Source organism: Eptesicus fuscus, chromosome 12 (genome assembly GCF_027574615.1).
Source record: "Eptesicus fuscus isolate TK198812 chromosome 12, DD_ASM_mEF_20220401, whole genome shotgun sequence".
Lineage (NCBI taxonomy): Eukaryota > Metazoa > Chordata > Mammalia > Chiroptera > Vespertilionidae > Eptesicus > Eptesicus fuscus.
The window spans coordinates 44802787-44830353 of NC_072484.1; the positions used below are offsets into that span (position 1 = coordinate 44802787).

A 27567-nucleotide genomic window follows, 5' to 3' on the forward strand; every position below is an offset into this window, starting at 1 on the left:
ATATAATTTTCTCTTCTGCTTGATTTAATCCCATGTTGTTTTACATAGGTTTGTAGCACAGAAGCAATAAGCTATACCATATAACCGAGGTAGTAGGCTATACCACTTAGGTTTGTGTAGTGTACTCTATGATGTTTGCACAGTGATAAAATCACCTAAAGATGCATTTCTCAGAACTTACCTCCATCATTAAGAGGCACATGATTATAATTTGGCTTTTGATTGCCAAAGTTTCTGAAGAACACACGTATGCCATTGTCCCTCTTAACGATAATGAGGGGTTTGGGTTAAGTAACCCCAGTCATTTTTTTATTTTTAACTATTTATTTATTCACTAGAGGCCTGATGCACTAAATTCGTGCAAGAGTAGGCCTTCCTTCCCCCAGCTGCCGACACCAGCTTCCCTCTGGCCCCAGCTTCGTCTGGAAAGACGTCCGGAATGATGTCCAGTCTAATTAGCATATTACCCTTTTATTATTATAGATATTTTTACTTTATCTTGTTGTTGACAGTATTTACAGATGTCCCCCAATTTCCCCTTCTCCCAACCCCTGCCCTACCCAGGCTTTCACCACACTGTTTTCTGTGTCCATTGGTTATGCATATATGTATATGAGTTATTTGATTAATCTCTTCCCGTCTCCCCCCCACCCTGCCTTCCTGTCTGAGATATGTCAGTCTGTTCCATGCCTCCCACGCATTTTTGACTGGAAACTCACACTAGCAAGATGAGGTAAGGATAAATCTGGCTCTATGGAACACAGCCAAACTGAGAAGGACTCACAAAGGACTCAAACCCACAGTCTTGGTTTCACTGACACCTCAGATTGTCCACCCAGCTCTCCCTGCACAGACATGGAGCTTCCCACACCAGCTGAGAAGAAGCATGGTGCCTTTACTTCTCTTCATCCTACCTCTTTTGGGACTTCTTGAACATAAAAGTAAAGAGAATAGAAGTGAATCCATCTTTATAATGTGTTGCAAACACTTTTCAATAAGCTCTAACAGCATGAATATCTTTGAACTCAAATTATATTTTCATGCATATCTTTTATTTATTTTTGTTTCTCAAATTCCTTTGGTTGGATCTTAAAAAAATCTCCCAATTTTCTCAATCAAGTTTTAAACATCACAATTTCTAATCAACATCCATTATTTACCTAGAGATAAAAATCAACTTAAATTATACCATGGATTTTCACTGTTCAATAGATAAGATCTATGTTCTAAACAAGGTCAAATGAAAAGAGCTTTGGGTGTGGCTGGTGACAGGAGATTAGAGTGGAACCCAGAATTATTTAGGAAATTATAGGTTGAGAAAAAGGTAAGATTTTAAAATAGAGAATTTCTGAGAAAGATAGTAGTTTTCTTTTTCTTCCCATGACCAAAAGGACCCCTAAGGGGTTGCTAGAAGCAAAAGAAAGGATTCTATTGCCTTTATGTATTGCAAAGAGTCCACAGGACAAACCTGTGGAAAGATAGAAGGGATATTGTTGAGATTAGTACTATCCTTCAATGCAGGTATAGAGCAGGGCCCTTTAAACTGAGGCTGACAGGCTTTAGCTAATGTTAACAGGCCATGTGTAGATATTGCCAAATTCATAAGTCTCTGAGTGACGTCATCCTCCCAACAAATTTCTGAAATGATGCCTTAGCAAAGAAGCTCTTTCTGAGTAAAATGTTGAATCACTCAAAGGATACAGATTAGAAAGAGAGAGAAAAAAAAATTGCTCTGTGGGAGGGGCCATGCTTTATAAAACCAGTCATCACCATGTCTGAACTCTAACAACTCTTGGAGGACCGTTTCCTGTCAGACAGCACCTCAGAGAATAGCAAGGTATTTCCATGACCATCTCTATGAACTCTGGTTTCATTGTTTCTCTTTCCTCATTCTGGTGTTACTAATATAATGACATTTAAAACGTGGGATGTTTTTAGAGGATGATTAAAAATTTAGTGGTGCTTTCTTGTTTAGTTGTTTAACTGAAAATATTTTAGTGCAAGATTTGAAATAAATTTATAGCCATTCAGCACTCCCAATAATGAACTCAGCATCAGAAGCTCTTTTGTAGCATGGCTCTGATAGTTGTGTGTGTGTGTCTTGATCTTGAATCTCAGAAACCAGCAAATGCCTATGTAACATTAAGTAAACCAAAATGTACATTAAAGTTGTGATGTTAATTTTGTTGAGCAGGTTGGAATATGTATATTCTTTACTAGCTAGTGTTTTGACACTGAATTTAATAAGAATAGCTAAGTTAACTAAAACATTCATTTAAGCAATTGAAAGTAATTTACCAATTGTACATACATATTTAAAAAATTAAAAGATGGCTGAGTTTTCATCTAAAATAATCAGAAATTAAGTAGCTTTCTGGGTTGGGTCAGTTCAATACCAGAATATATCTATTGAATTTAATTCAATATTTGGTCAATTTAGTGAAAGGGAAAAATCTGCCACACTTGTTGTTGAATTGACTGAAGTAATAGTGCAATAAATAATTTCATACTCCGCAAACAGGCAATTATTCACTATGAAAGTTATCAAATACCAGAAACTGTTTTTTATTTTGTTTGTGTGTGTGTGTGTGTTGGGGGTGGGGCGGCATTTGGTTGTTTTGAACAGGAAATTTCCTTGGAATTATTATTTTCTTTGTTCTTGTGGATTTTTGTGGTCAATTTCAAACTATTTGCATTGTGTAGTCACAAAAATTTTTGTTTTAAATGCCACAGCAAGTTCAAATCTAATATCCAGTGCCAACATGAAGAGGGACTGTGGTAGTGTGGCACCTCCCGAGTTCTTCATGACCTGTGCCAAGTTTCAGTGGCACATTTGTCAACTTGTGTAGCAGGAACTGCCACAAACGTCATGGAGCCCCGCCCCACATATGCTTTCCATCCTTCTTTTCAAGGATAATATTAAACACGAATTACGAGCATAACACTTAGGAGCTAATGAAGTTGTATAACTTACTCTTGTTAAGAAATTCACAACAGGTGCTACCTGTTCTGGGAGATGGTGCTATTTGATGTCACTTTGTGACTTTAATTTACATTGTCTTAGGCAGATTCCCACGCAGATGTAAACCACGGACTTGTCTGAGGGTCACTGGACACTGTATATGTATGCCTTCAGAGATTTCTAAAACAATAAGCTTCTCAAGCCTCATGTAGGAAAAGTCCCCATATTGCAATCAGAAGGCTGCGATTTAGTTGAGGCTTTGAAACTGACTGTGCGTGCAATCTACATCTTCATATTTTCACCTGTATACCAGGAATTACTATGCTTTGCTGGGGAAAAATTATGCAAATTAAACAAAACAACTCAGTTGAAGAAATTTGGTAACTGCAATATAGACATTAGATATAATTTTCATGTTAAATGCAGTTAATTGTACCTTATTTTAACAATAAAATTTCAACTCTTTTTAAAAGAGGTAAATGCATTGGGGATAATTTAATTTTGTCCTCATCTCCCTTTTTCCACCTAAAATTCTAACTTGGAATTAATAGTCCTCTCTGTTAGTTTCTCTTGACACTTAAATTTTATTAGTGTCCAGGAGACCGACTATGCAGGTTTTTTTTTTTTTTTTTTAAAGAATTGGCTAAACTCACTACAGACTGATTCATTTGCCTGTCACCATAACCATTATTGCTTGTCTCAGTTTCGGTTCTTATAAGTGTATTTCTAATAGCACATGATCTCACTTATCTAGGGGAAATAATGAACAACATAGACGAATGAACAAGAACAGACCCAGAAACAAGGAGGCATAGATCAGACTGTTGGGCTTCAGAGGGAGGGTAGGGGAGGATGGGGGTAAAGGGGAGAGATCAACCAAAGGACTTGTGTGCAAGCATATGAGCCTAACCAGAGGTTAAGGACAACAGGGGGAGGGGGGCATGTGTGGGGAGGGGTGTGGGATGGGAATGGGGGGATGAGGACAAATATGTGACACCGTAATCAATAAAGAAATTAAAAAAAAAGAATTGGCTACAAGAGAAACCTACATTTACTTTTCTGGTTCTGACAACTTATTTGTTTTTCTTTTCACATGGGTTAAAGAAATATTTCGTTTATTAATTCTTAGTTCATTTCTAAAATATTGAGATACTTTACAAAAAAATCTACCCAATAAGATTATAAAGATACTTTAAAATCAGAAAATGGAAGAGGAAACACATTTTTGAGCCACTCAAATTAATCTAATCTCAGTGATGAAGCAAGAGAAAAAATATAGTAACTTTACTTTTTACTTAAAAAGCCTTCTAGGAGCATTACAGACTTGCAAACTTCCTCTTCTTATTTCCTCTTTCTAGCATTTCTCAAGTGTGAAACTTGCCTAACCTCTTTTTTAAAAATATATTTTTATTGATTTTAGAGAGGAAGGGAGAGGGATAGAGAGATAGAAACATCAATGATGAGAGAGAATCGCTGATCAGCTGCCTCCTGCACGCCCCTACTGGGGATTGAGCCCGCAACCCAGGCATATGCCCTTGGCTGGAATCAATCCTGGGACCCTTCAGTCTGCAGGCCGATGCTCTATCCACTGAGCCAAACCAGCTAGGGCCTTGCCTAAACTCTTACACTGTAGAGTGAAGTTGAGCAGCAGGTGAGGCAGTGTGGCACATTGGATAGAGTGGGTTTCTGAAACAGACCTAGGCTTGAATCCCTGCACAATTACATACACACTGTGTGACCTTATACAAGTTAGTTAACCTCTCTGAGCATCAGGATGGAACCTATACTTTCAATGAAGATCATAGTATCTGCCTTATAGAGAACTTGTGAAGATAAAATGAGAAGAAGAGGTGAAGGAGTTTCAGAGACAAGTTTTACTTAATTTACTGTTTTGTCTTAATAACATACAATCAGGTGGTGTTTCAAATGAGAAATGTTGATATAAAGTGCAATCACCTTCTTAAAAAGAAATGTTCATGACCCAAGTGTTCACATGACATCCATGGATTAGGCAGGGAAGTGAGTGCTGGCCCGGGTTGGGAAGTCCTGCTGAGTGAGCCTAGGTGAGAGCTGGAGAGCATGCCTCATCCTGGGGGCCTCCCAGCTCCTCCCCAGCTCTGGGAAACCACTTCCACAAGACGGTTTCCTGTGGAATAATGAGTGTCAGTGTTGCTTGGTATACATATATTTTGGTAATTGTAGGGTGTGTTATAAGCCATTACGAAAGCATAACATGCAGCCAGAAAGAAGATCATTGGCTGAAACCCACAGATACTCCCACACATTTGGGCGTGTCCAAGCATTTGGCTGCATGGGAAGGCTTTGGTCGTGGAAGGTGTGTCTGTCATTTTTCTTCAGATGGTTGATCTGGTGTGTGTGTGTGTGTGTGTGTGTGTGTGTGTGTGTGTGTATGAAATATCCAGGATCATTCTTACAGTGCTACCTTCATTGAAAGTATTGGTTCCATCCTGATGCTCAGGGAGGTTAACTAACTTGTATAAGGTCACACGGTTTGTATGGCATTGACTTTGATGCTAGCATGTGACGGGAGAGGAAAGGAGCCTTCCCAGCACTCCCAATAATGAACTCAGCATTGGAAGCTCTTTGTAGCAAGGCTGTGATAGTTGTGTGTGTGGGGGGGGTGGTGGGGCGGGGGGGGGGATGCAGATATGGGTAGGACTATGAAAGCTCCAATCCTCAAACAATGAGTCTAAGCCACTTCCACAAGCAGGATATTTGAAAGAAGATTTACCATCTCAACTGGGGACAACATGAATACGTGTGCAGATGGCATATGTTTGAATATGTGTGGATTTTGTGTGTGTGGTGTGTATTTGCAGGTGTATCATAGAGGTTGAGGGCATGACCCTGGAGGCCACCCACCTGACTTCAATTCCTAGTCAAGTGACATTGGTTACTTTTCTTATCTTCTCTGTGTAGTAGTTTCTTCCTTCGTAAAAGAGGAATTAGGGTTTCCTTGTAGGGTTTCAGTAAGTACAAAATGGTTAGTACAGGTAAAATATTTCGAACAGACTCTCTTATATAGTAAGACTCAATAAATGCGATTTATTGTTATTGCTGTATGAAGTGTCACTACTCATCATAAGACTGTTCACTACATCTCAGGATTGGCTGCAAAATTTGCAGAATCCAATGCAAAAGGGAAATGTAGAGCCCCTTGTTTAAAATTATTGAGAATTTCAAGATGGTAACAGCACAGTTTTGCACCAAGCTTGGGGCCCATATGGCTGCATGGGTCATATGTCCCTCACGCTGTCCCTGCTCTACTTCTTGTAGTTTCATGAAGGCAGAACAGAGAGGAAGCTGAGGAAGCTCCTACCCTGTGCAGAGTACAGCCTGTACTACACCTCTGATGACATCACCCAAAATGTTGTCTCATTTTTTAGAGCTGTGTTTTCTTCCTCACTTTCATTCTAGATTGAAACAATGGAAGACATTTATGTGGCAAACACAATTTTTGCCATCAATTTCTTCAAGCATCTGGCAAATACAAGCACCACCCAGAATCTCTTCTTCTCTCCATGGGGCATCTCATCCACCATGGTCATGGTCTACCTGGGTGCCAAAGGCAACACTGCAGACCAGATGGCAAAGGTAAGTTTCTGTTGAAGCTCCAAATAAGAACTGAATGATTCCTGAACCAAACTGTAGAATTGCTCTGAGTGTGGGCTTGCGATATCCTGACAATCTCAAGGTCAGCAATCATCACATGCTATTACAACATTAGTTCCTTCGATTCAAATCTACAAAATAGGCAAATCATGCACCATTGACTGTAGATAGCAGAAGGCATATAGGAGTTTCTTATATTGCAGGGCTGCAAGTGATGAATACTGACAACACCTTACATTATAATATTCTAATGTTTGAAAGTGTTTTGCATTCTTTATATCTCTTTTGTGTTTGTTGCTTATTAATGGAATTAATTACTCCTAATAATTTTAAGAGAGTGTCACAAAAGAAAAGAATGTCCCAGAGCAGCGGTCACCACACTCTTGGAGATACAAGGAGAGCAGTGTTGACTCATGTTATCAACCTCGTGAGATCATGTCAGCAAAATGCGGCCTGGCCTAATGGTCAGTCTTCAAAATCAAGATGGACAGGGTGTCCGGCAGCTGGTTTCCTTCCTGAGCAAACGGACACAAGCTCAGCCAGGGGACCCTTTTACTGAGTCTAGGTCCTTAAAAATACATTGAACTACTTCAACTGCACATTGCAATATTCCTATGGGATGAATTCAGCACATTGAAAATTCACATGATCCTATTATCTCCTAGGTCAGTGACCCCGACAAGATCATCCTATAATTAAAATTCTTTTACACACACATGTACATGAACATTAACATTGAATGCTCTGGTTTCTCACAGGCACATATTGTGCTTTAAGTCACACCAAAATGCCGCTGGCTACTTTGGAGTTTCCCGTGAGAATTACACCTGAGTGTGTATATATCCTTCCCAAGTACACGGTGACCCAGTTAGAATGGACCTTGTTTGAAGAGTGAGAGTGTTGGCCAATATCCTCGCAGGAGGAAAGGGATAGCTGCATCCTCCCTGTGTTTGTGGCAGTTTAAACATCAAGACTTACAACAAAACTCAGTTTGCTCAACTCTGATGCCAGCAACATTTTGAAACCCTCCTTCCCCTTTATTTTCTTTGCCTTGAAAAAATAAAGACAGTAAACTGCACAACTTTAGAACACATCAGGGTCTTAATTTTTTAAAAGTAAAGAAATCACTAGCACTCTGAAGCAATATATTTTGAGGGCATATGCTAAATAAAGTATTTTAAGTTGTTAAAATAAAACCATTAATTTTGATACCAAAAGAAAATTAGCTTATGGGTTGCTCTGGGCACAAGACAGTTTCTCTGTACCTGGAAAGTGCTTGAGCACATGGGACTATGCCAAGATTTTAAATCATTTTTTTGTTGTTGTTATTCTGCTGCATGTACAAGTTTTAAAATTCAAAAGCAAATTTGGTTAATTCCCTACTTAAAGCAAGAGGAGAAGCTCTTTGGCTTGGAGGAGGGAGGACAAACTTTGGGAATAAGACCTATCTGTGTTTAAAATGGTGGCTTTGCCAGGGGTTATGAGGTGTATGAATGAAGGCATTTTGAAGCTCTCTGAGCCTAGAGATTAATGAGTAGTATATATATTAGTATAAAATACATCATACTGATTCTTGTGAGGGAAATTTAGGTTGACCAACACATATCACATATAAAAAGTATCTATACTTGTATCCCATACACAATGACAGGGGACTAGACATCAGGCCACTAAGAAGTACCTGTTGGCAATGGTTTAAAAGTTAAGTAATTTAACAGGAAAATGTAATGCAATAATTACCTCTAATTTCAATTGTAGGTGCTTCAGTTTAACACTATTGGAGTCCATGAAGTGACCCCAATGACCCCAGAGAATGACACCAGCTGTGAGCTCATGCAGCAGATGCAGGTCACTTATCCTGATGCTATTTTGAAGGTATCTGACTCATTCATTCATATTTCTTTCGTACTTTATTTCTAAAATCTTCTTGTCTTAAAGTCATGACATTAGACTGAGAAGGAACTTAGTATAGATCCCCCCACTTCTAGGAAAAAAGACTCAAAATCCTTAAGTAACTATTCTAGCTAGGGTCTCACTGCTGAAAAAGGACAGAGCCAGAGCAGAATCCAGACTTCCTGACTTCTAGGACAAGACTCTTTCTAAATTATGTCACACCACCCTGCCTCTAGTTGGGTTTGTGTAATTTATTTTAAAACTATGGTAGAGAGACTCCTAGAATACACAAGCATGAATGCAGACTTCCAGAGGAGAAAGGATAAGGAATGACAAATAGTTAAGGAATGAAGAAGGTCAGGTTCAATGACTTCATAAGAAGCCAATGACCTTTATATATCCCCCATATCTATCTATCTATCTATCTATCTATCTATCTATCTATCTATCTATCTACCTATCTATCTATTTATCTATCCATCTATCTATCTATCTATCTATCTATCTATCTATCTATCTATCTATCTATCTATCTATCTATCTATCTATCATCTATCTATCTATCTATCTACCTACCTATCTATTTTCTATCCATATATCATCTATCTATCTATCTATCTATCTATCTATCTATCTATCTATCTATCATCTATCTATCACCTATCTATCTCAGGTAGTATGATCTTTTCTCAATACTCCATTCATTAATTATCAGCTATCCAGCTGAGTTATAGGAATGGACACAGATGTGTTCCTATTGGTAACCAACTTCCATAATTACACTCCTGAGAAAGGTTATGTGGCAATATCTCCCATAGTTTTCTGACTATTACAGAGGGAATTGTGGGCTAAAGAAGGTGGAGAGGGCCCATATAATATAGAAATCCAGCCGGGTCTCTGGAGACAGCTGTCATTCACCTGCAAGTTTTCTTCTAGGACTGAGTCCCATGTCCATCATCCTGTTTACAAACTTTAGGTACAGCTCTATGACACATGACTGAATATTTCATTATTCAGTCCATCACCCAAAATCAAACCATCTCTTGTAAAGTAACATTTTAATATACAAATTCTTTAGAGACCTTAAGGTTTACAAAACTATAGAAGGAGCCTCACTTTCTTCTAGGATGTTGCTTATTTCATGGTAAAATTCAATCTATGGGCAAAGTAATGAAACATACAGTAAAACACTATCTTATATGTTTTGTACCACATCCATATCAAAAGTATTTGCTCAGAGATTCCTGTTAAGTACCAGAAAAAAGTACATGTTAATGCAGTATTTTATTATTGTATAGAAAAATACCATTGCTTAAGAAATATCTTACTTAGCGGTCCCATGTTATATAAAGAGGATCCCTCCTTTCTGTTCAAGGTACAAGCTGAAAACACAATCCATTCAGGCTTCCATGCTCTCATCTCTGCTATCAATGAGACCAAGGGGGGTTACATATTGGAAAGTGCCAATAAGCTGTTTGGAGAGAAGACTGCACAATTCAAGGAAGTAAGTACAGCCTGTTATTGAAATGCAGGGACCTACACCTGCAGTGAGGTCACTTTCAAAGCTGTTCTCTAGGATTCATGCTTGTAGGGAAAGTCAGAATTGCACAGGGCTCCCTAAGGCTCCCTAAGGCCTTGGCAGTGTCCCTGTGCTCTCCCTGTTGGTGCTTCTCTACCTGCTGAGAAGGTGGAGAAGTCAGGAGGAACACAACTGACTTCCAGAGTCACTCTCTGCAAGGTCCACCTCCTTCTTATTTGCTGTCTATAATGTGAACAATGCGGGAGGGCAAATAGTGCTGGGACTGGAGTGTGGGGAAGGAGGTCCACTGAGTGCTTATAATCTGCACCATTTTCTTTTTCAGCAGCATCCCCCCATCATCAATCTCTACCCCCACTGCACCCCAACCTCAGGCCCTCCAGTCTTAACAGGGAGCCCATAATTCACAATTGCACCAAGGCTTGTTCAGCATATATTCTATGTAACCTCCTGCATTTTTCTGCTTTAAAGGAATACATCCGACTCTCTGAGAAATATTATTCTACAGAACCCCAGGAAGTTGACTTCTTAGAATGTGCAGAAGGAGCCAGAAAAAAGATTAATTTCTGGGTCGAGACGCAAACCAAAGGTAAAACCAAGGAAATATTTTCTGTTCTTTCCACTTAGAAAATTGAATCTATTTTTTAAAACCATCCTTGAACTTAGTCCTTAATCCCTTAAAATTCATTCAACCCTAGTTATTTTGTTAATGCAACCTTATTCTTATTTAGCTTAGTGGGTGTTTTAATTGAAGGCTACTAATAGAAGACATATGTTTAATATTCAAATAATTGGAATTTTGATATTACATTAGAATAGAATATGACAGATGATAGATGTTTTCAAATATAGAAAACATCAGAATTGAAATAATTGTGACAAGCCATCCACTGTGGACAAAAAAAACCCTGAAAAAAAAAAAGGATTTTCTTAACTTCTCAGATTAAAACATCATTTCCAGCAATAATTTTGTGTCTTGATTGCTTAGCTACCATAATGGGGAAAAAAGCACATGAACTAAGTGCTATAGAATTTAAAATATTTTTGTCTCTCTGAAAGTAGTTGATCTATTTATATTACTTCTCCATTTCCATTCTGGATTTTTAAACCACTGTTCAAACTGCTGCCACAAAGGGGATGGGAAAAGTGAAGATTAAAGAAGTGAAAGTAAAAATGAAGTGCAAAATTAAAGACACATGAAAGTTATGTCTTTTGAGAACAGCATAAATTTTCTCTTTAAACATTGTGCCAAATGGCTGTAAATGAATATCAGTTGTATTGCTAAAATGCCAAGAAGTAATTGGGGCTGGTTGTTTTACTAAATTTTATAATAATTTGAGAGAATTTTCTGTTTTATTTGTTATGATCAAACACTAGTTTTGTCACATGCACCATAAAGTTAAATAAAACGTTAGTAGATTTCAATAGCAATCAAGAATTTTAATTGCCTGAGGAATGTATTGAGCGGAGATATTGAGCAGATATATTGAAGCTGGTCAGAATACAGTGACCTTTTTATTAGTCCTTTTTCTGTCAGTAGGACTGGAGGGTGGAGGACAGTGGAGACAGAATCCTAACTAGCTTACCAATACTGTAGGCTTGAGAAGTTATTAACCTCTTTCACAATGGTGTTCTTTTGTGTAAAATGGCACTCATACTCACCTAATAGAGTAGTTGTGAGGATTAAATAAAACAATGTATTTAGTGGTTGAAATAATGCAGAGGAATATTCACTATAATGGGCTATTTCTTAAACAATTTTTTTAAAAGCTATCATGCTCAGATGTTTTCATTTCTGAGAACCTTCTTTAGCTCACTCTTTTATTTCCTTCTCTTTTTTTGTCATAGTACTATGCATTATTTAGCTCTGTTATATAATTTATCACACATTTTTCAGAACTGATTTTGAATGTCACTTCCAATAATACTCTCAGCCCCACCAGGGCATTTCCTCCTTGCTCAGCTCATGAATCTGCATTACTCCTTGTATAGGTAGAGTCTAAACTTCCAAAAAAGTTGTCTTGAGTGAATCAATGGGTCAGACCCATAGACTGTCCAGACCAGATCTAGCAGGAGCACTATGTGACATAATGTGGAAAGACACTATTATCTTCCTTAAGAGACTATATTTCACTTCCAATGGAATTAAATAACTTTATGTAACTGTAAAATTTAGAAAACAATATAAAAGGAAGTAAAAATCTCCACTGCAAATTTGATAGTAATTCTAAATTTTAAATGCATTACTTCTTCATTTTCCCTTGAATTTTGAAAACCTTCTGAGGAATTTGCTCTGATTTTTACTTATGCTTTAAATAAATCGAGAGGAAAACTTGAGCTTGAAGATCAACATCTCTGTAGAGTTTGCCAAATGTGTCTTCTGAGTTAAATGGCAACGCAAAAGATTCAAGAAATTATAGCAATTTCACAGTTTTTTATCATGAGACCTAAACAGACATCTTTTTTTTCTTTTTCTTTTTTTTTTGTAGGTAAAATTTCAAACTTGTTACCCAAAGGTTCTGTTGATTCAGACACCAGGATGGTCCTGGTGAATGCTGTCTACTTCAAAGGAAAATGGAAAACTCCATTTGAGAAGAAATTAAGTGGACTTTATCCTTTCCGTGTGAACTCGGTATGAGACAACAAGACAGACTTTCCTAACATGTATTGTAGGGTCTTAGACAAGACAGAGAAAGAAAAAATAGAGACCACTTGTTAATGTCACTACATGATGTGTTAGTTATAACTTATGGATATTGGATAGTTGATTAACTCTTTCGAGCTACTGAATACAAATCAGTAATTTTATGAGGTCAAATGAGTAATGATGAAAAACCATGGGCTTTATACTTAAATACTAGACTCAAATGTAGTTTCTACCACTTATTTATGTTCCATGAATTCCATTTTCTAATCAGCAAAACTTGGATAATCATAATATCGAACTCCAAGGGTTATTGTAAGGATTCAATGAGGTTTAACAGAGTTTGGGGCCCGTGATAGGTACTAAACAAATGTTTTAGTATTATTATTATTGACCATAATGGGTGTAATCTTGAAAAAGGTAATAAGATCAGAATATTGTATACAAACAATTTATTTTGTTGATTTAAAAAATATATTTCTTAAACACTAAAGCAGAACCCATTCTCTTTTATGTTAAATTGTAAGTCTCTTGATGTATTAGTATTAGCTTTCATATTTTACTCTTTAATCACTTTAGACTCAGCGTAAATCTGTACAGATGATGTACTTGCATGAAAAACTGAACATTGGATACATCGAAGACCTAAAGGTTCAGATTCTAGAACTGCCATATGCTGGAGATGTCAGCATGTTCATATTGCTTCCAGATGGAATTGCTAATGTGTCTACTGGCTTGGAGTTGGTAAGCCATTCCAACTTTAGTTGTTTTAGACTTCTGGGACTAAACTTGCTTTTCATGATGAACATGTATACACCTTAGGAAATTATGTGCAATTTCTTACATGAATATGTGAATTGGTTGATAGTAAGTGTGGCTTGTCTCAAACTTTCATTCATTTTATGTCATACCTATTACCTTCTTGCAAAATCTTTACCAATCTATTAAACTTTTATATCACCCTCATTGTAGTAACGTTAAAGTCACTGCTTTTTAACATTATACTTAGAAGTTGTTTTCCTTCTTTTCTAAGCACTCACTGTGTTTTTGTTTTTAATTTTTGGATTTGTAGCTGGAACGTGAGCTAACTTATGACAATCTCAACGACTGGATCAGCAAAGACACCATGGCAGAAGATGATGTTGAGGTGTATATGCCCCAGTTCAAATTAGAAGAGCGCTATGAACTCAAACCCATTCTGAGGAGCATGGGCATGAATGATGCCTTCGTCAAGGGCCAGGCCAATTTCTTAGGAATGTCAGAAGGAGATGAGCTGTTTTTGTCTGAAGTGTTTCATCAAGCCACTGTGGATGTCAATGAGGAGGGCACTGAAGCAACTGCTGGAACCGGGGCTATCATGTCCGGGAGAACTGGCCACGGAGGCCCACAGTTTGTGGCCGATCATCCTTTCCTCTTCTTTATAATGCACAAAACAACTAAGACCATTCTCTTTTTTGGCAGATTTGTCTCACCCTAAATTTGGAAATGTCTGTTTCTGTACAGAATTTTGTAGCATGAGGTTATAAGCCTCAGAATTGCTATAAGTAACAAAAATGTAGGGACTTTTTCTATGTATTTCTGTGTTTCTGAACAATTTCTACTACACACTAAATGTAAATATAGAAATAACCAGACAACTGTCAATCATAACATTGCAACCCTATTCATTGGTTTCCTAAAATGGGATGATGTAGAATTTAGTTCTCCCTTATTCTTTGTTTATTTTATAGCATTAAATTTTATTGTATTATTTATTATTTTATATAATTTTATTATTGTTAACTGTCTATTTAATGTAGCTGATACAGTTACAGAAAACAGGTGATCGGTTATGTTTCTTTCTAAGGAAGTACATTTATTTGTTTTTATGATGAAGGATGAGTAGATGTCTTTCCATCTCCTTCTATGATAAAAACCTAGAAGATAGCATTGAACAACAAGCAAATATACATTATGTACATTTATAACATTATATATCACATAGATGTGACTCTAACTGATATAAGATTACAAATACACAATAAATAAATATGTTTCCACACAATCATTTGTTGCCATTTTATTAGATCTTTGGATCATGAGACTTGTTATAGCTTGATTCCCAGGACAGAATAAAGGAGCCAAAGAGATAACCACCACTTTTACACTGAGCCCCACTCTTGGGATTGAAAGGAGTTGTGTGAAAAACGGTGTAGCAATTCAGAGGAATAGTCAGCATTCTTTGGACACTGGTGTTTAAACCTCGAGAACATCAGGAATAAATGCCAAATCCAGTGGTTCATACATAGAATCAAGGTCACAGTTATTGATCTGATAGTTCAAAGGAGTTAAGATGGGCTGGTGGCAGAGCAGGAGTGGAAACACAAGAGACCTTCTTTAAAAAATTATTTTTATTGATTGCGGAAAGGAAGGGAGAGGGAGAGAGAGATAGAAACATCAATGCTGAGAGAGAAAATTTGATCGGCTGCCTCCTGCACACCCCACACTGGGAATTGCCCCACATTGGGGATTGAGCCTGCAACCTGGGTTTATTCCCTGACTGAGAATCGGACTGTGACCTCCTGGTTCATAGGTTGATGCTCAACCACTGAGTCATACCAGTCAGGAGAGCTTCTTTTAATGGTGTTTGTTCTAAATAGCACTCAATGCTTTTGAGTGGGTCAGAGTTAGAATTTAACATAATTTAAGACCTAGGAACTAAGACATCTAAAGTTTGGGGGATCTGAACTGGCTTGAGAGTCTGGCTACAGAAGTGTGGTGGGATGCTGGAAGTGTATCCCAGGTTCCACCCTCCCTATGATGGAAGGAAGGCAGTGGTGGATGACCCATGGAGCATGGTGGTTAAATAGGCCGCATCAGGACTGAATATATGCAGCTAAATCCCAGTTCTAACACTTTTGAGTTGTCTAACCGTGTATGAGGAATGGTGTTTTGCTATGTTTCCTTTCTTTCAGTGTAAACTATAGAAAATAATGCTTTCCTTATAAGGTTGCTATGATGGTTAAATGAACTCATGCATAATAAGCAATTAGAATAATTTTTGGTGAATACAGTATTTAAAAATACTAGTGATTATATTATTATCTTTGTAAGTAATAAACTGTCTCTGGTTTTATTTACTTACTGTCAGCTGATCAAACATAGAATCTCAGAAAATTATTCAGTTAAATAATTTCTAAGGCTTGAATTGTGGTTTATTTTCTCTAAGACATTCTTGAAAATTAGAGGTTCTTACTTTGTGCATTCTCTCACTTACTTTTAGATTCATTTGTCTATGTACTTTCATAATTCATTCAGCAAAGCAATAAATTGTGAGTCTTAAGATATCCATATTGCACTGTCATTATTGAGTTAGGGTCTGAGTGTAGAATTCTAAGTTCAAAATACTTTTCAGCATGTTAGGGTATAATTTTATTATCTTCTGGCACCAAAGTTGCTGATGGGAAAATTGAGGTCAGTTACCTATTGCTAAATGTACATAGGGCAGGCCATCAATAAGAACAACAAACAAATAAAATCATGCTAATAATATTACATTGTTAACTTAGGATACTAATACCTCTTCCCCCACCCCCTAAACAGGCATCAGAATAGTGCACAACCATGTTGTTGTTTTTTAATGTAGGTAATCTATTTGTAAGAATTTTAATCAAGAGGTAAGTGAGAAAGGAATCTGGTGAAGGTTTGGGGGAAAATAAGTAAAACTTAGCCTGTGACTTTAAAGAGATGAAACAATTTCTTGGCTGTTTCAGCCACATCTACATTGATACATTTAATGGATGATAACTGGAGTGTCTTCATGCTGTACCGAGAGGCAGCACAAGTCGCTCACTGGTGGACTACTCTCTGTCACGATGGACAGTCCCTCTATCTAGAGCCTCCATATGATACTTGCAGCTAAGAATAGTCTGGAGGCATCCATGGATAATAATATCTGCTCAGCACACATCAGGCAGGCATCACAGAACTTCCTACCACAAGTCACACTCCCTAGTGAAATCCAGAGGAACATTCTGCTCTAGGTTCCACACCAACCTTCAAATACCAAACTCTGAGCCAGTTTACCAGAATGTATGTGTGCTCCTAGGCAGAGAAAAATAAAAACCGCATGCAGGAAAACGTGCCAAGTACATTATAAATAGGCTCCTCCTTTCCTTTCATCCCTTTTGGATTGTTCCTCCATTCCCACCGCTCCCTTCACTGTCTCCTGCATTCCCCCAAGCAATGCAGCTGTGATAGAAAATAGAACTATACCCTATTATCTTCCTTTCCAATAAATATGGTGGAGAAGTGAGGGGAACATTTATAAGGAGAAACAAAAGAGAACTAGAAACTGATGAAGCAACACCAGACTCTAACTGATCCAGACCCCTTGTGCCTGGGGCAGGGAGATGGACATCTCACTCATGGTAGTTATTCTCGGGTTTCTATACCAACTTAAGTGGGAAGAGGTGCTTTCGCAGTGAATACTTCACCAGTAATATTTTCACTTTATTGTCCATTGTTATCCCACCAATTTGAGGCTTTCTTTTCTTTTCTTTTCTTTTTTTTTTTTCTTAAGAAGAAGCACTCTAATTACTCCCATTTGGCAGATTAGAGAAGAGATTAAGTAAGGAAACTGTGAGTTACAATTTGTCAGAATTCAGGTCTCCACATGTGGACAGACATGGAAAATGTGAGTAATTAAAGAATGCAGGCAAAACCTTGCTCATCTGTTTCTCTGTCTTTTGATTTGAGCTTCTGGCCATGGTAAACCTGAAAGGAAGAATGTAAGGGCTTGTGAAAGTGAATCAAAAGGGTGGGGCTAAGAAGAGGGAGGTGTTGCCATTTTTTTTTTTAAGTTCCTACAGTTAAAAGTTACTTAACTCAGCCACAATTTCTTACTTTAGGAACAAATTTCCACTTCTGCTCCAGGAGAAGAAAACAAGGTATTGTAAATATTTCTTTGTTTAAAAATGTTTATTTATGTTTTCCTTCTTTGTTGAAGTGCCTAGCTCAATAACAAATGATCAAGAGCCCCAGAGTCAGAAATAGTAAATAGAGCTCCATTTCCTGGGAATTCTGTGCAAGTCAGAGAGATTTAATCCCCAGCTGGTTCAACGTTTCTACTGGAAAGAGGGCTAAGGGGGAGAGAGCATTCATTTTCAAAGAAGTTAGAAAAATAGTTTTATCAAGATTGTGAAACTATGAGTGGAGTTTTTTTTTCAGTCACATTTCTGCATTTGCTACTTCTGTATCTATCATCCTAGGCAGAGAAATAGAATCTTCTCAGAATAATTGAGCCCAAATCATTCACTTGGCGACATGAATTTGATCCTAGTCATTAATATGTGGGACTAATGGCTTGACTCTCTACACTCCTGTTTTGGCCACCATACCATGAGCCATTAACTTTCCTCTCTTTCATCAAATAATATAAATCCCTCCCCAACTCCCAACCTTATACTAGATGCTCATCATAAAACACCCCAAGCTATTACTTCCTTGTGAAAACAGCATTAGGTGGATATAGACATGCTGGGGGGTGAGGACATGTCATCTTCTGATATGCTCAATTCTATGAAGTAGATGAAACCATTGTCAGGATCATGAGGAAGTCAAGGGACTTTGGACCTCCTCTTGTGGAAAAGGGCACGAGACTCCTTCCCATGCCATCCTCTTCCTCTCATTTCTCTTTTCACCCTCCTACTGTCCATCTTCTTTCATAACCTGATTCCTTGATTTACCATTAAAATCTTAGCGACAATGAAATACAATGACAAAAGCAAGTGTATTCAGAATCCAGAGAATGGAATTGTAGTGATAACTCTGCTATGAGATAGCTGTACCTGCTGGTAGGCACATTTAACTTCTCTGGGCCTTAGTGTCCTAGCTGATAGAATGAGGTAATTGGATTAGAGGGACTCTGAAATTCTTTCCAATTCTGATATGCAAGAGTATGTGTATTTACAATGAGACATTCTGATGAAAGACATAATCATTTTCTTATTTTCATAGTTCCCTAGGTTCTCTAGGACCCTTTACAGATTGAGCAAAAGAGCATTTCATTCTGAAAAAGGCACAATAGGCTTCTGATTTAAGGATTTATAGTCTTCTCTGAAAAAAAAATTGTACAACCTTTATATGGACAAACTATTTCCTGTAAAATTGCATCCTGAAATTTTGCATCCTTCAGAAAACACTTTCCACTGTTGGGTTAAACTTTACTAATGACTGGCTTAGCACTTCTGTGAAAAAAAATTGTTTTTCTGTTGTATATGAGCTAATATATCTGGGCTACATCTGATATATTAATAATGATATTAATGAGAGAATTCATGAAGTGGGAGATAACTGAATATCAGCTTTCCACAAGAAATTAGCTCTTTCATTGGAGAGAATTATTGTTTGTAGGAATTTGTTATAAGTAACTAAATTCTAGAATAACTAGTTATAAAGATAAAAATCCCAGGCCCTAAGGTAGTATTTTCTCTTCTACCTTCATGGTGAATATGGTTTGGCTAACCAGCCAAACATTTTCCATATGAATGTAATGCATGAGTTCTAAAAAGATAAAGTAATACATAGCAGCAAAGAAAGCATTATCTGAATAAATATCACCCTAAAGGAAAGAGAGAGGTTATTTCCAAGTTGACATTGAATCTGATAAGAAACAAAATACTCACAGGAAAGTTTCTAATGTTTTATGAGGGTGTAGCATTACTATAAAACTACTTTTTTTTTCTTTTTTCTTTTCCTTTAATCAACAATGTCAGCCTAGGATTAGCGTCAGCCTCTGGAATACACAGGATCTGGAACTAGGACATGATTTAGAGGCTGGGAAGCTGTTTTGTTAAGTACAAGACTATGGCTAGGAATAATTTCAATAGTATCACTTAATCCCAGTTGTGATGAAACCAAGACTTTGCCTACACATGCCTCTCCCTTGATTCAACTATTTGACTAGGGAGAACTGGTTTTTCTCAAGTTCTCACTCTAGTTTCCTCAGAGTGTCAGTGGAAGACTCCATCCTAGACAATATTTTAGGAGGTTCCAGGCCCAGGCATTTGATTTATTTTTAGTCATTTAACAAGGTTGAGAAATTATTTGACTATAAAGTGACAGTAAATTAAACTGCTATTTTTAAAAATAGAGACCCAGTTCGAAAAGACTTAAATTCAAATGTTAGGGTAACTAAAGGTGATAGTTAGAAGTTGAATATAATATCAAAAGAGAGAGAGAGAGAAATCCTGAGTTCCTTTGTTCAAGAAGACCAGTTTCAGAAGGTCACGAGTCAGTGAGAATAAAGGCAAAAAAAAAATTCTTGGTTTCTCTACTTTTATACAAGCATTTCCCATTAAATTGTGCATGATTTCAAGTTAAAGTAGCTAAAAAAAAAAAAAAAAAGGGAGCTAGAGCCCAACAATGAACATGATGAACAAAGTGTTTCTATGAATCCATTTTGTGCAAAGTGTGATTACTAGCTGTGGGATGTATGAAGTAGCATAAGAAAATTTCGCTCTGGAAGAACTTACCCTGGAGTTGGAAAGACAGAAATAGAACTAGCAGTGTGACAAATGTCAAGTATGTGGCCAGAGCTATGTTATGGGACCTGGTAGCAGACATGCCCCTATTCACCCCAAAGGTCAGGAAAAGCTTTCAGGGAAAAGGAGGTACTTGGGCAGAGTTTGGATTTCAATAGAATAAAGGAGGAGAAAAGGCATTTTAGGAAACAGGAATATCATATATAAAGTGATAAATAAGGTTAAGAAATAAAAATATGATGAAAGTGGAAGAGAAAAAGTACAAAGTTGAAGAGATGCATCCATATTCCTCATTTTCTGTGCAAAGTCAGCAGTAGTGCAGTGTACTGAAAAGAGGCACTGGCTGAGAGGGGGACCTGGTTCCATCGCCACTTTTATCGTGACTGTGTGATCAAGGAGCTGCTGACACACCAGAACCCAATTGTTTTCTGATGTACATCAGCACTAAAATTTGAGACAATTTTCTTAAACACCCTGGACTTCGGTTTTCCAATATGTAAAATAATAATGTTGGACTAATATGTTTTTAAAGCCCATAAGTCCATTTAGGTCTTATGAATACAAATTGGATAATATATATTTGTGTCATTTCACTGAAGTAAAGTTAAAAAATAATATATAAGCTAACAAATTGTTTTACAAAAGTAAAATGAATGGAAAGAATTATTAAAATTATTAACATGGTCTCTCTTTCTCTACTTTTCTTTTTTTTTTTTTTAGATTTTCCCAATGGATTCTCTAACAAAATCAATCAATCAATTTGCCCTGGAATTTAACAAAAAGCTAGCTGAATCTGCTGAGGGTAAAAATATTTTCTTTTCTCCTTGGGGCATCTCAACCTCCTTAGCCATGGTGTATTTGGGCACCAGATGTACCACTGCATCCCAAATAGCCCAGGTGAGTGGCAAAGCTCAGTCACCCTCTCTTGCCTTAAAACAAAATGTTTTCTTTACCTTTTATCTTCATTTTTCTCTCAAATTCCAGATAGCTCACATTTTATAACCATAGCCTCCAAAACAAAAGATGCACTTTAAAAAGTTTAACCTGGCCGGCGTGGTTCAGTGGTTGAGTATTGACCTAGGAGTCAGGAGGTCAAAGTTTGATTTTTGGTCAGGGCATATGCCTGGGTTGTGGGCTTGATTCCCAGTGTGGGGCGTGCAAGAGGCACCTGATCAATGATTCTCTTTCCTCATTAATGTTTCTATCTCTCTCTCCTTCTCTCTTCCTCTCTGAAATAAAAAATATATATATATATTTTAAAAAGTTTTATATACCATAAAAAGAAGTCTGGGAAAGGAAGTTGATCTGCTAGGAAAACCATTTAAGAACCTGTGTTCTCTAGCAAAATCATACACAGAGATGATGAATTTATCAAGTTTGGTTCAGCATCAAAAATTATTTTATTTGGATTATCAAGACATTTTAAGAAGTAATGGCTCAAACATTAAATAGTAGAATTAGTATGTTTTGAATTTCAGAAGGATTTTCTTGAAAACACAAATAGAAAAGTTATTTTGGTTCTTTGTACCTTGGTTGTTTCTTTTTTCAATCCCTATTTGTCTTGATGAATCTAAAAAGCCTATTTGGAGCATGAAAATGCAAAAAATATTATTGTATAAGCAATTACTAATTTGGTATAAGCATCCTCAAAACATAGTGTATATATGTATGTGTGTATGTGTAAGCATAGATAAATAACATAATAAAATAGCCACATATATGTGTATGCATGCATATGTGTGTGTATTTTAAATAAAAATAAACCAAAAAAAAAAAAAATCCAGCCCTAAATCATACAACAATGGAAAGACCAAATGACAGAATTTCCACCCAAGAAGGTGTGCCAAATAAGGACATGGGTACAGCCAGTAATTCTGGGTAAGACAGGCAGAATATATATTCTGTGAGTTTAGGTTTAGGCTATTAACTTTATTCTTGTAGTTCACAAGATACTATGGGATTTAAAACAGCAACAACAGGATCATGGTTAAAAATTAATTATCAGAGGTTTAACCATTCAGCGATAGACTTAATCTTAGGTGAATTTCACTTTGGGTCTGTTTCATATAAATATATTGCTGGGTGTTTCTTGCCCTTGTGTTATTTCATATCTATTTAAATATTAACAGCTTCAGTGTGCACCCCTTTTCCCTATGGCAAATGGTCCCTGTGCTGTTACTGTATGTCAGCAGGAGCTTTGGTCAGACTTTGTTCCTCATTGTGAGCTGGGTCAGGATGTGGGAGAAGGAATTATCGCCTTGTTTTTTTTTGCAGTTGTACAATTCAGGGGAAACAAGGGTGCCCACATCCTTCCTATTAACCGGCAAATAAACCTCTGGGGTGTAAATAAAGAATGCATTCATATGTCAAATGGTGATAGACAATGGGAACAAAAGCACTAACCTTGGAAAAACAACAATTAAAACCCCTGCATTTTCCAGATAATTGGGTGGTGACTTTTGCTTAAATTGCTAATTGGACTCAATTGAACACCTAGCCTTCTTTTCAAAGCAACCATAGATAAAAATGAAACTTGGGAAACAAGATAATTTTACCTCTAAGGGCATTTTCAACATCATTCTAAATGTTCCATATAAAATATTAAAATAAAGAGCAACTTAAATTAGACTTCTAAAATTTTTATTTAAAAGCAACTTTTTTTAAAAAAAAATTGATTTTAGAGAGAAAGGGAGATGGAGAGAAAGACAGAAACATCAATGATGAGAGAGAATCATTGATCAGCTGCCTCTGCATGCTCCATGCTGGGGATGGAGGTCACAACCCAGGGATTGAGCTCACAACCTGGGCATGTGCCCTGACCAGGAATTGAACTGTGACCTCCTGGTTCATAGGTCCACACTCAACCACTGAGCCATGCTGGCTGGGCTAAAAGCAACTCTTGACTTACTGTACTAGTTCAGCTAACATACTGTTAAATCAAATCAGAACCCCCTTGATTCATTAATTATATGTTTCGTAGCAATGTATTTATCAAGGTCTGTTTGATTATTTCTCTGCAAAGTGTACTCACATATTGTCTTTTTATTGAAATCACAGGTGCTTCAATTTAACAGAGATCAGGACATCAAATCTTATCCTGAAGGTGAAAAGAAAAGGAAAACGGTATATTTTATATTTTAATATCCATTTGCTGATAAGGGGGAAACCACTTTTAGCACCTGCATGATAATGGCTAATTTAAGTAAACTTTACTGGGTAAATATTCTTAGAAACACATGTTAAATTTTTTTCATAATACAAAATGTCTACACTTTTTGGAAGGGTTATCTTTTTTAACCTTATCTCTTCTCCTCTTTTGCTTCCCTTTCAAAACTGCTCCACTTTCAAAATTATTTCTGCTTTTGCAAAATAACTGTTAAGAAAACGATGGCCTCAATCATTTTTATATTTTTGCCCTGATAACATTAGAGAAAACATCTATCTATTTTATAATTAATTTCATCTTTTTGTTCACAATACACCAAATCATTTCATTTAGTTGTAGGTTGTTCTTACATATATGATTCTTGTTCATTGTTTTTATTTGACTAATCCCTTTTCTTTTAAAGGACTTCAGCTTGGGGAAGGTTGAAGAAATACACTCCGATTTCCAGACACTCATCTCTGAAATCAACAATCCCAGTAATGCCTATATACTTAAAACAGCCAATGGGATATATGCAGAAAAAACGTACCCATTTCTCAATGTAAGTGCAAATATGTTACTTAAAGCTGATGAGAAAGAAAGAGCCATGTGAGATCAATCAATGAACTATTTGTACATTTCTTTAGGGATCCCAGGGACAACCTTAAGGTGGTCAGCATTTCTGGTAAACAATCATTTAGACCAACCAATAAGTGTCTAGTTGTAAAGAAAACCAATAATATGTCTCAAACCAGATCTAGTGATCAGATCTTTATCCAAAGTAGTAATATATAAATGTGATTTATATAATCTGTGTGCCAACATTTGTTTCATGGGAAATGGAATAAAATATGTAGAGTATGGACGTAGGGTAAATCTGAAGGAGCAGAGGGCGATGTTAGCCACAGGAATATGCCTGGAAACTGTGTAATGGAGAGCAAAGCTGACATTGGAATCAGACAAGTCATTTTCCATCTTGACTTTAAAGATTTTGGAAGATTCTTAACATGGGATATTACCTTTGCCCTTTCTTGAGTGGTTGGAATCCCATGGAGCAGGCCATGACTTCATCCTCAGTTCAGACTCAAGGGCTTCTCAGAGGGATCTACCCAGGAGCCAGGACAAGCATTTACTTGTCTCTTATTTGTCCATTACATCTTTGGCACATGTTAGAAAGGAGCAGGAGGACAGAGGGGTCCAGTGGGCTAAAAGCAAGGACATTGGGCAAGGTGGAAGGATAGCAATAGAGTCAATAAACCTATCTTGATATTTCAAGCAGTAATGTCAGAGCTGTGTGTGGCAGACCTTCCTTCTATACCCAGAGTTTTGCATGGCTAGTGAGTGCCCAGCAAAATTTAAAGAGGAGGAGTGTAGTTTTTGACCAAAACAGGAGTGTAAAAGAGAGAAGGGAGCAGTGTGTGTGTGTGTGTGTGTGTGTGTGTGTGTGTGTGTATAATTGTTCTTCTACCTAACTTTTTAATAACCTAAATAGACTTGATTTCTCAGTTTTGGAAAAACTCTACAAAAGGAAATTTTACCTGTATCTTTCAGAAATATTTAGAAGACATGAAAGCATACTTTGGTGCAGAGCCACAGCCTGTGAACTTTTTGGGAGCTTCTGACCAAATCAGAAAGGAGATCAACTCTTGGGTTGAAAGCCAGACTGAAGGTAAGTTGTCACCAAGGTGCCTGTCTGCGTGCTCTCTCCAAGCAGTGGTTTAAAAAAATATTTTTATTGATTTCAGAGATTAAGGAAGAGAGAGAAAGAGATAGAAACATCCCACACTGGGGATGGACCCCACAACGTAGGCATGTGCCCTTGATTGGAATCAAAACGGGGACCCTTCAATCCGGGGGCTGACACTCTATCCACTGAGACAAAAGGGCTAGGAACAAGCATTGTTTATTGTTACACTGTCCACAGTGTTATTGAAATTAACTCTGCTTCCCCTGAAGGATCCCATGCACAATAGCTCTAGTTTTAGCTTTGAATAAATAACATATAAAAGGCCCACTCATAGTTGTTACTCAGAATATTAATGTTCATTGCAGTGAATTGAGGAAATTGGCAGCCCTAAATTCTCAGTTCCTTTTTCATGTAACTAGTGACTCAAAAGCCATGGTAAGGCAAGAGTGACCATTTATTGAACTCATTCCTGATTTGGAGTTATCCAAAAGTTGATTCTTTTAGAATTAGAATTAGCTAGCATTTACTGGGTACCAGTTTACAAGAGGACCAAATAGGACTATAGAAGGAAAAGCCCAACTCAAATTCAACATGATAGAGATGGAAGAATGGTAAGGGGTAGAAGAATAGTAAAGGGCTGAAGTAGATCTCTGGTCTTAAATTTTTAGCCCAGTGCCTGGTATGTTGTCTGGAAGATAGCTGGAAACCCTACAGATAGGGAGGCTCGGAGCAAATAACTAATCTGCTACCTTTTCACCCAGCAAAGCCTTTCAGACCTGAGAGGAGACCTGTCATCAGATGCAACATAGCTTGGTCCTTGTCATGCTTCCCCAGTGTAGATTGACACACTCCAGGGGCATGATAACTGTCCAGATGACAGAGCTGTCCTGGAAATCTTCCTGTGATGACAAATGTGCCATAAATCTGCATTACCCAATTTGATATGGTCACATGTTCTATCCACATGTGACCAGAGATGATCTGAAATGTGGCTAACTCAACAGAGGAACTGAATTTTTAACTTTAGTTCATTTTAATGAATTTAATTTAAATTTAAGTAGACTTGTGTGTCTGGTGGCTACCATATTCGACAACACAGATGCTATGTTTTAGAAGAACTGAACAAACACTTTAAATTATGGAGGAAAGAGTAAACTTCAGATTATGGTCACCATATGGTCAAAATACAGAATGGGCACACTTTGAAAAATCCTCTGTTGTCATAGCACTCATCAAGTGAGAGGTCCCCAAAATTATGCCCACCCTGGACATGGTCAGAATCTTTTAAGTCCCTGTTTCCCTAATTTCATGTCTACATTCCTCCCGCTGGCTCTGTGGACTCTATTTCTTAGAAGTGGAACCTTCCAATGAGGAAGAAAGTTGAAATTTTTCTGTATGATATTTTACACATTGGACACAAATATCTGCTATCTGGGGGGCCATTCAACATCAATTTAAGTAAAGAACTGATCAGCTGTTCAGGAACTTTGATTTTGTTGCATCCTTATGGAGACAATGCTAGGAACTCTTTGGCATGCCTAAATTCTAGCTGAACCACTTGAAAGAAGCTTCTTTCCTTAACCCTTCAAATAGGTCTTTTTCTAAATAGCCACATGGATTACTGGGACACAGGGCATTCAGAGTCAAATTCTCAAAGATAATACCAGTCATCTGTTGCTACAATTTTTTTTCTAATTTGTTTTCCTTATAGTCTATAAGCTCCTAAAATGTTAGGAATTGGGAAAAGTTATTGTGTGCATATTTGTGATCTCAAAAATCTATCACGCACTTGGCAAATTGGACCCTCTAGTGTCACATTAATATGTGCCCAGCAGGACTTACCAGTAACCTGAATATCTGTGAAGCCAATGTCCTTCCCATTACCTAGAGCTACCAAGGATGCGTGCAATGAGCAAGCCAGTAGGTGGCACTTTAACTCTGAAGAGGATAGCAGAACATTTCTTAGAAGAGTCAGTTTGCTCTGCATTACTTTGAAGTTGTCTGTAAGTACATTTTGTACATCCTTTTGTCAAATAAATTAACAACACGGCTGTGGATACAAGAGGCTATGCTCCTTGAAAGCCTATGAACCCTGAGAACAAGGCAATGAAACTTAAGTCAACTGGATGTCAACTAACTTGAGATCAACCTGTGTAAACTGCAGTCCTCAATATGCTCTCTATTTGCATCTGCAACTCTATCAAATGATAGAATAATTAATTTAGTATGACACAGAGCTTAAAAAAAACCTGTGCAAAAAACTATATTTAAAAAATGACACATGAATCCCCAGGTTAAGTCATCAAAAAATTTTCAAATTAAGTTTAATATACTGTCTTTAATCGGATAGAAAAACAAATATGAAAGTTTCAGACAATCTTCACATCAGCATTGAAAAACAAATTTATAGTTAATTTATAAAACCTAAAAGTCTGTTTCATGGGTGGTGGTGTTTGTTTTGTTTTGTTTTAAGTAGACATGTTCAAGCCACAACTCAGATCTAGTGGAATCTCTAGAAGTGCTGCCCTTAGAACTTTTAAATA

The 27567-nt window shown here is 37.2% G+C and overlaps 2 protein-coding genes across 3 annotated transcripts in view; both read left to right on the forward strand.

The window, feature by feature from the left end:
• The first annotated feature begins 1773 nt into the window (after positions 1–1773).
• On the forward strand, positions 1774–14713 carry LOC103303610 (plasminogen activator inhibitor 2). Of its 2 annotated transcripts, XM_008160613.3 has the most exons (8): positions 1774–1837; positions 6401–6577; positions 8354–8470; positions 9864–9992; positions 10497–10614; positions 12515–12657; positions 13249–13413; positions 13742–14713. In XM_008160613.3, exons 2-8 carry the CDS (start codon positions 6410–6412, stop codon positions 14144–14146), a joined length of 1245 nt encoding a protein of 414 aa, XP_008158835.2. In that variant the 5' UTR covers positions 1774–1837; positions 6401–6409; the 3' UTR covers positions 14147–14713. The 2 variants fall into 2 exon arrangements, with proteins under 2 accessions (XP_008158835.2, XP_027995174.2); XM_028139373.2 differs by lacking the exon at positions 9864–9992.
• A 2804-nt stretch (positions 14714–17517) lies between these two features.
• The window catches only part of LOC103303601 (uncharacterized), a 30387-nt gene continuing 20337 nt past the window's right edge, over positions 17518–27567 (forward strand). The window contains exons 1-5 of the mRNA XM_054724292.1: positions 17518–17597; positions 20913–21089; positions 23250–23315; positions 23762–23899; positions 24889–25006. Of these exons, the coding sequence (XP_054580267.1) occupies positions 20922–21089; positions 23250–23315; positions 23762–23899; positions 24889–25006 (490 nt within the window). The 5' untranslated portion in view covers positions 17518–17597; positions 20913–20921. The remainder of the gene's footprint in view (positions 17598–20912; positions 21090–23249; positions 23316–23761; positions 23900–24888; positions 25007–27567) is intronic.

Excerpts from the sequence above, each read along its gene's own strand:
- LOC103303610 (XM_008160613.3), top strand. The coding sequence starts at position 6,410 with ATGGAAGACATTTATGTGGCAAACACAATTTTTGCCATCAATTTCTTC. Across the intron at positions 6,578-8,353 it reads CTGCAGACCAGATGGCAAAG|GTGCTTCAGTTTAACACTAT; the intron begins GTAAGTTTCTGT and ends TTTCAATTGTAG. Across the intron at positions 8,471-9,863 it reads ATCCTGATGCTATTTTGAAG|GTACAAGCTGAAAACACAAT; the intron begins GTATCTGACTCA and ends TTTCTGTTCAAG.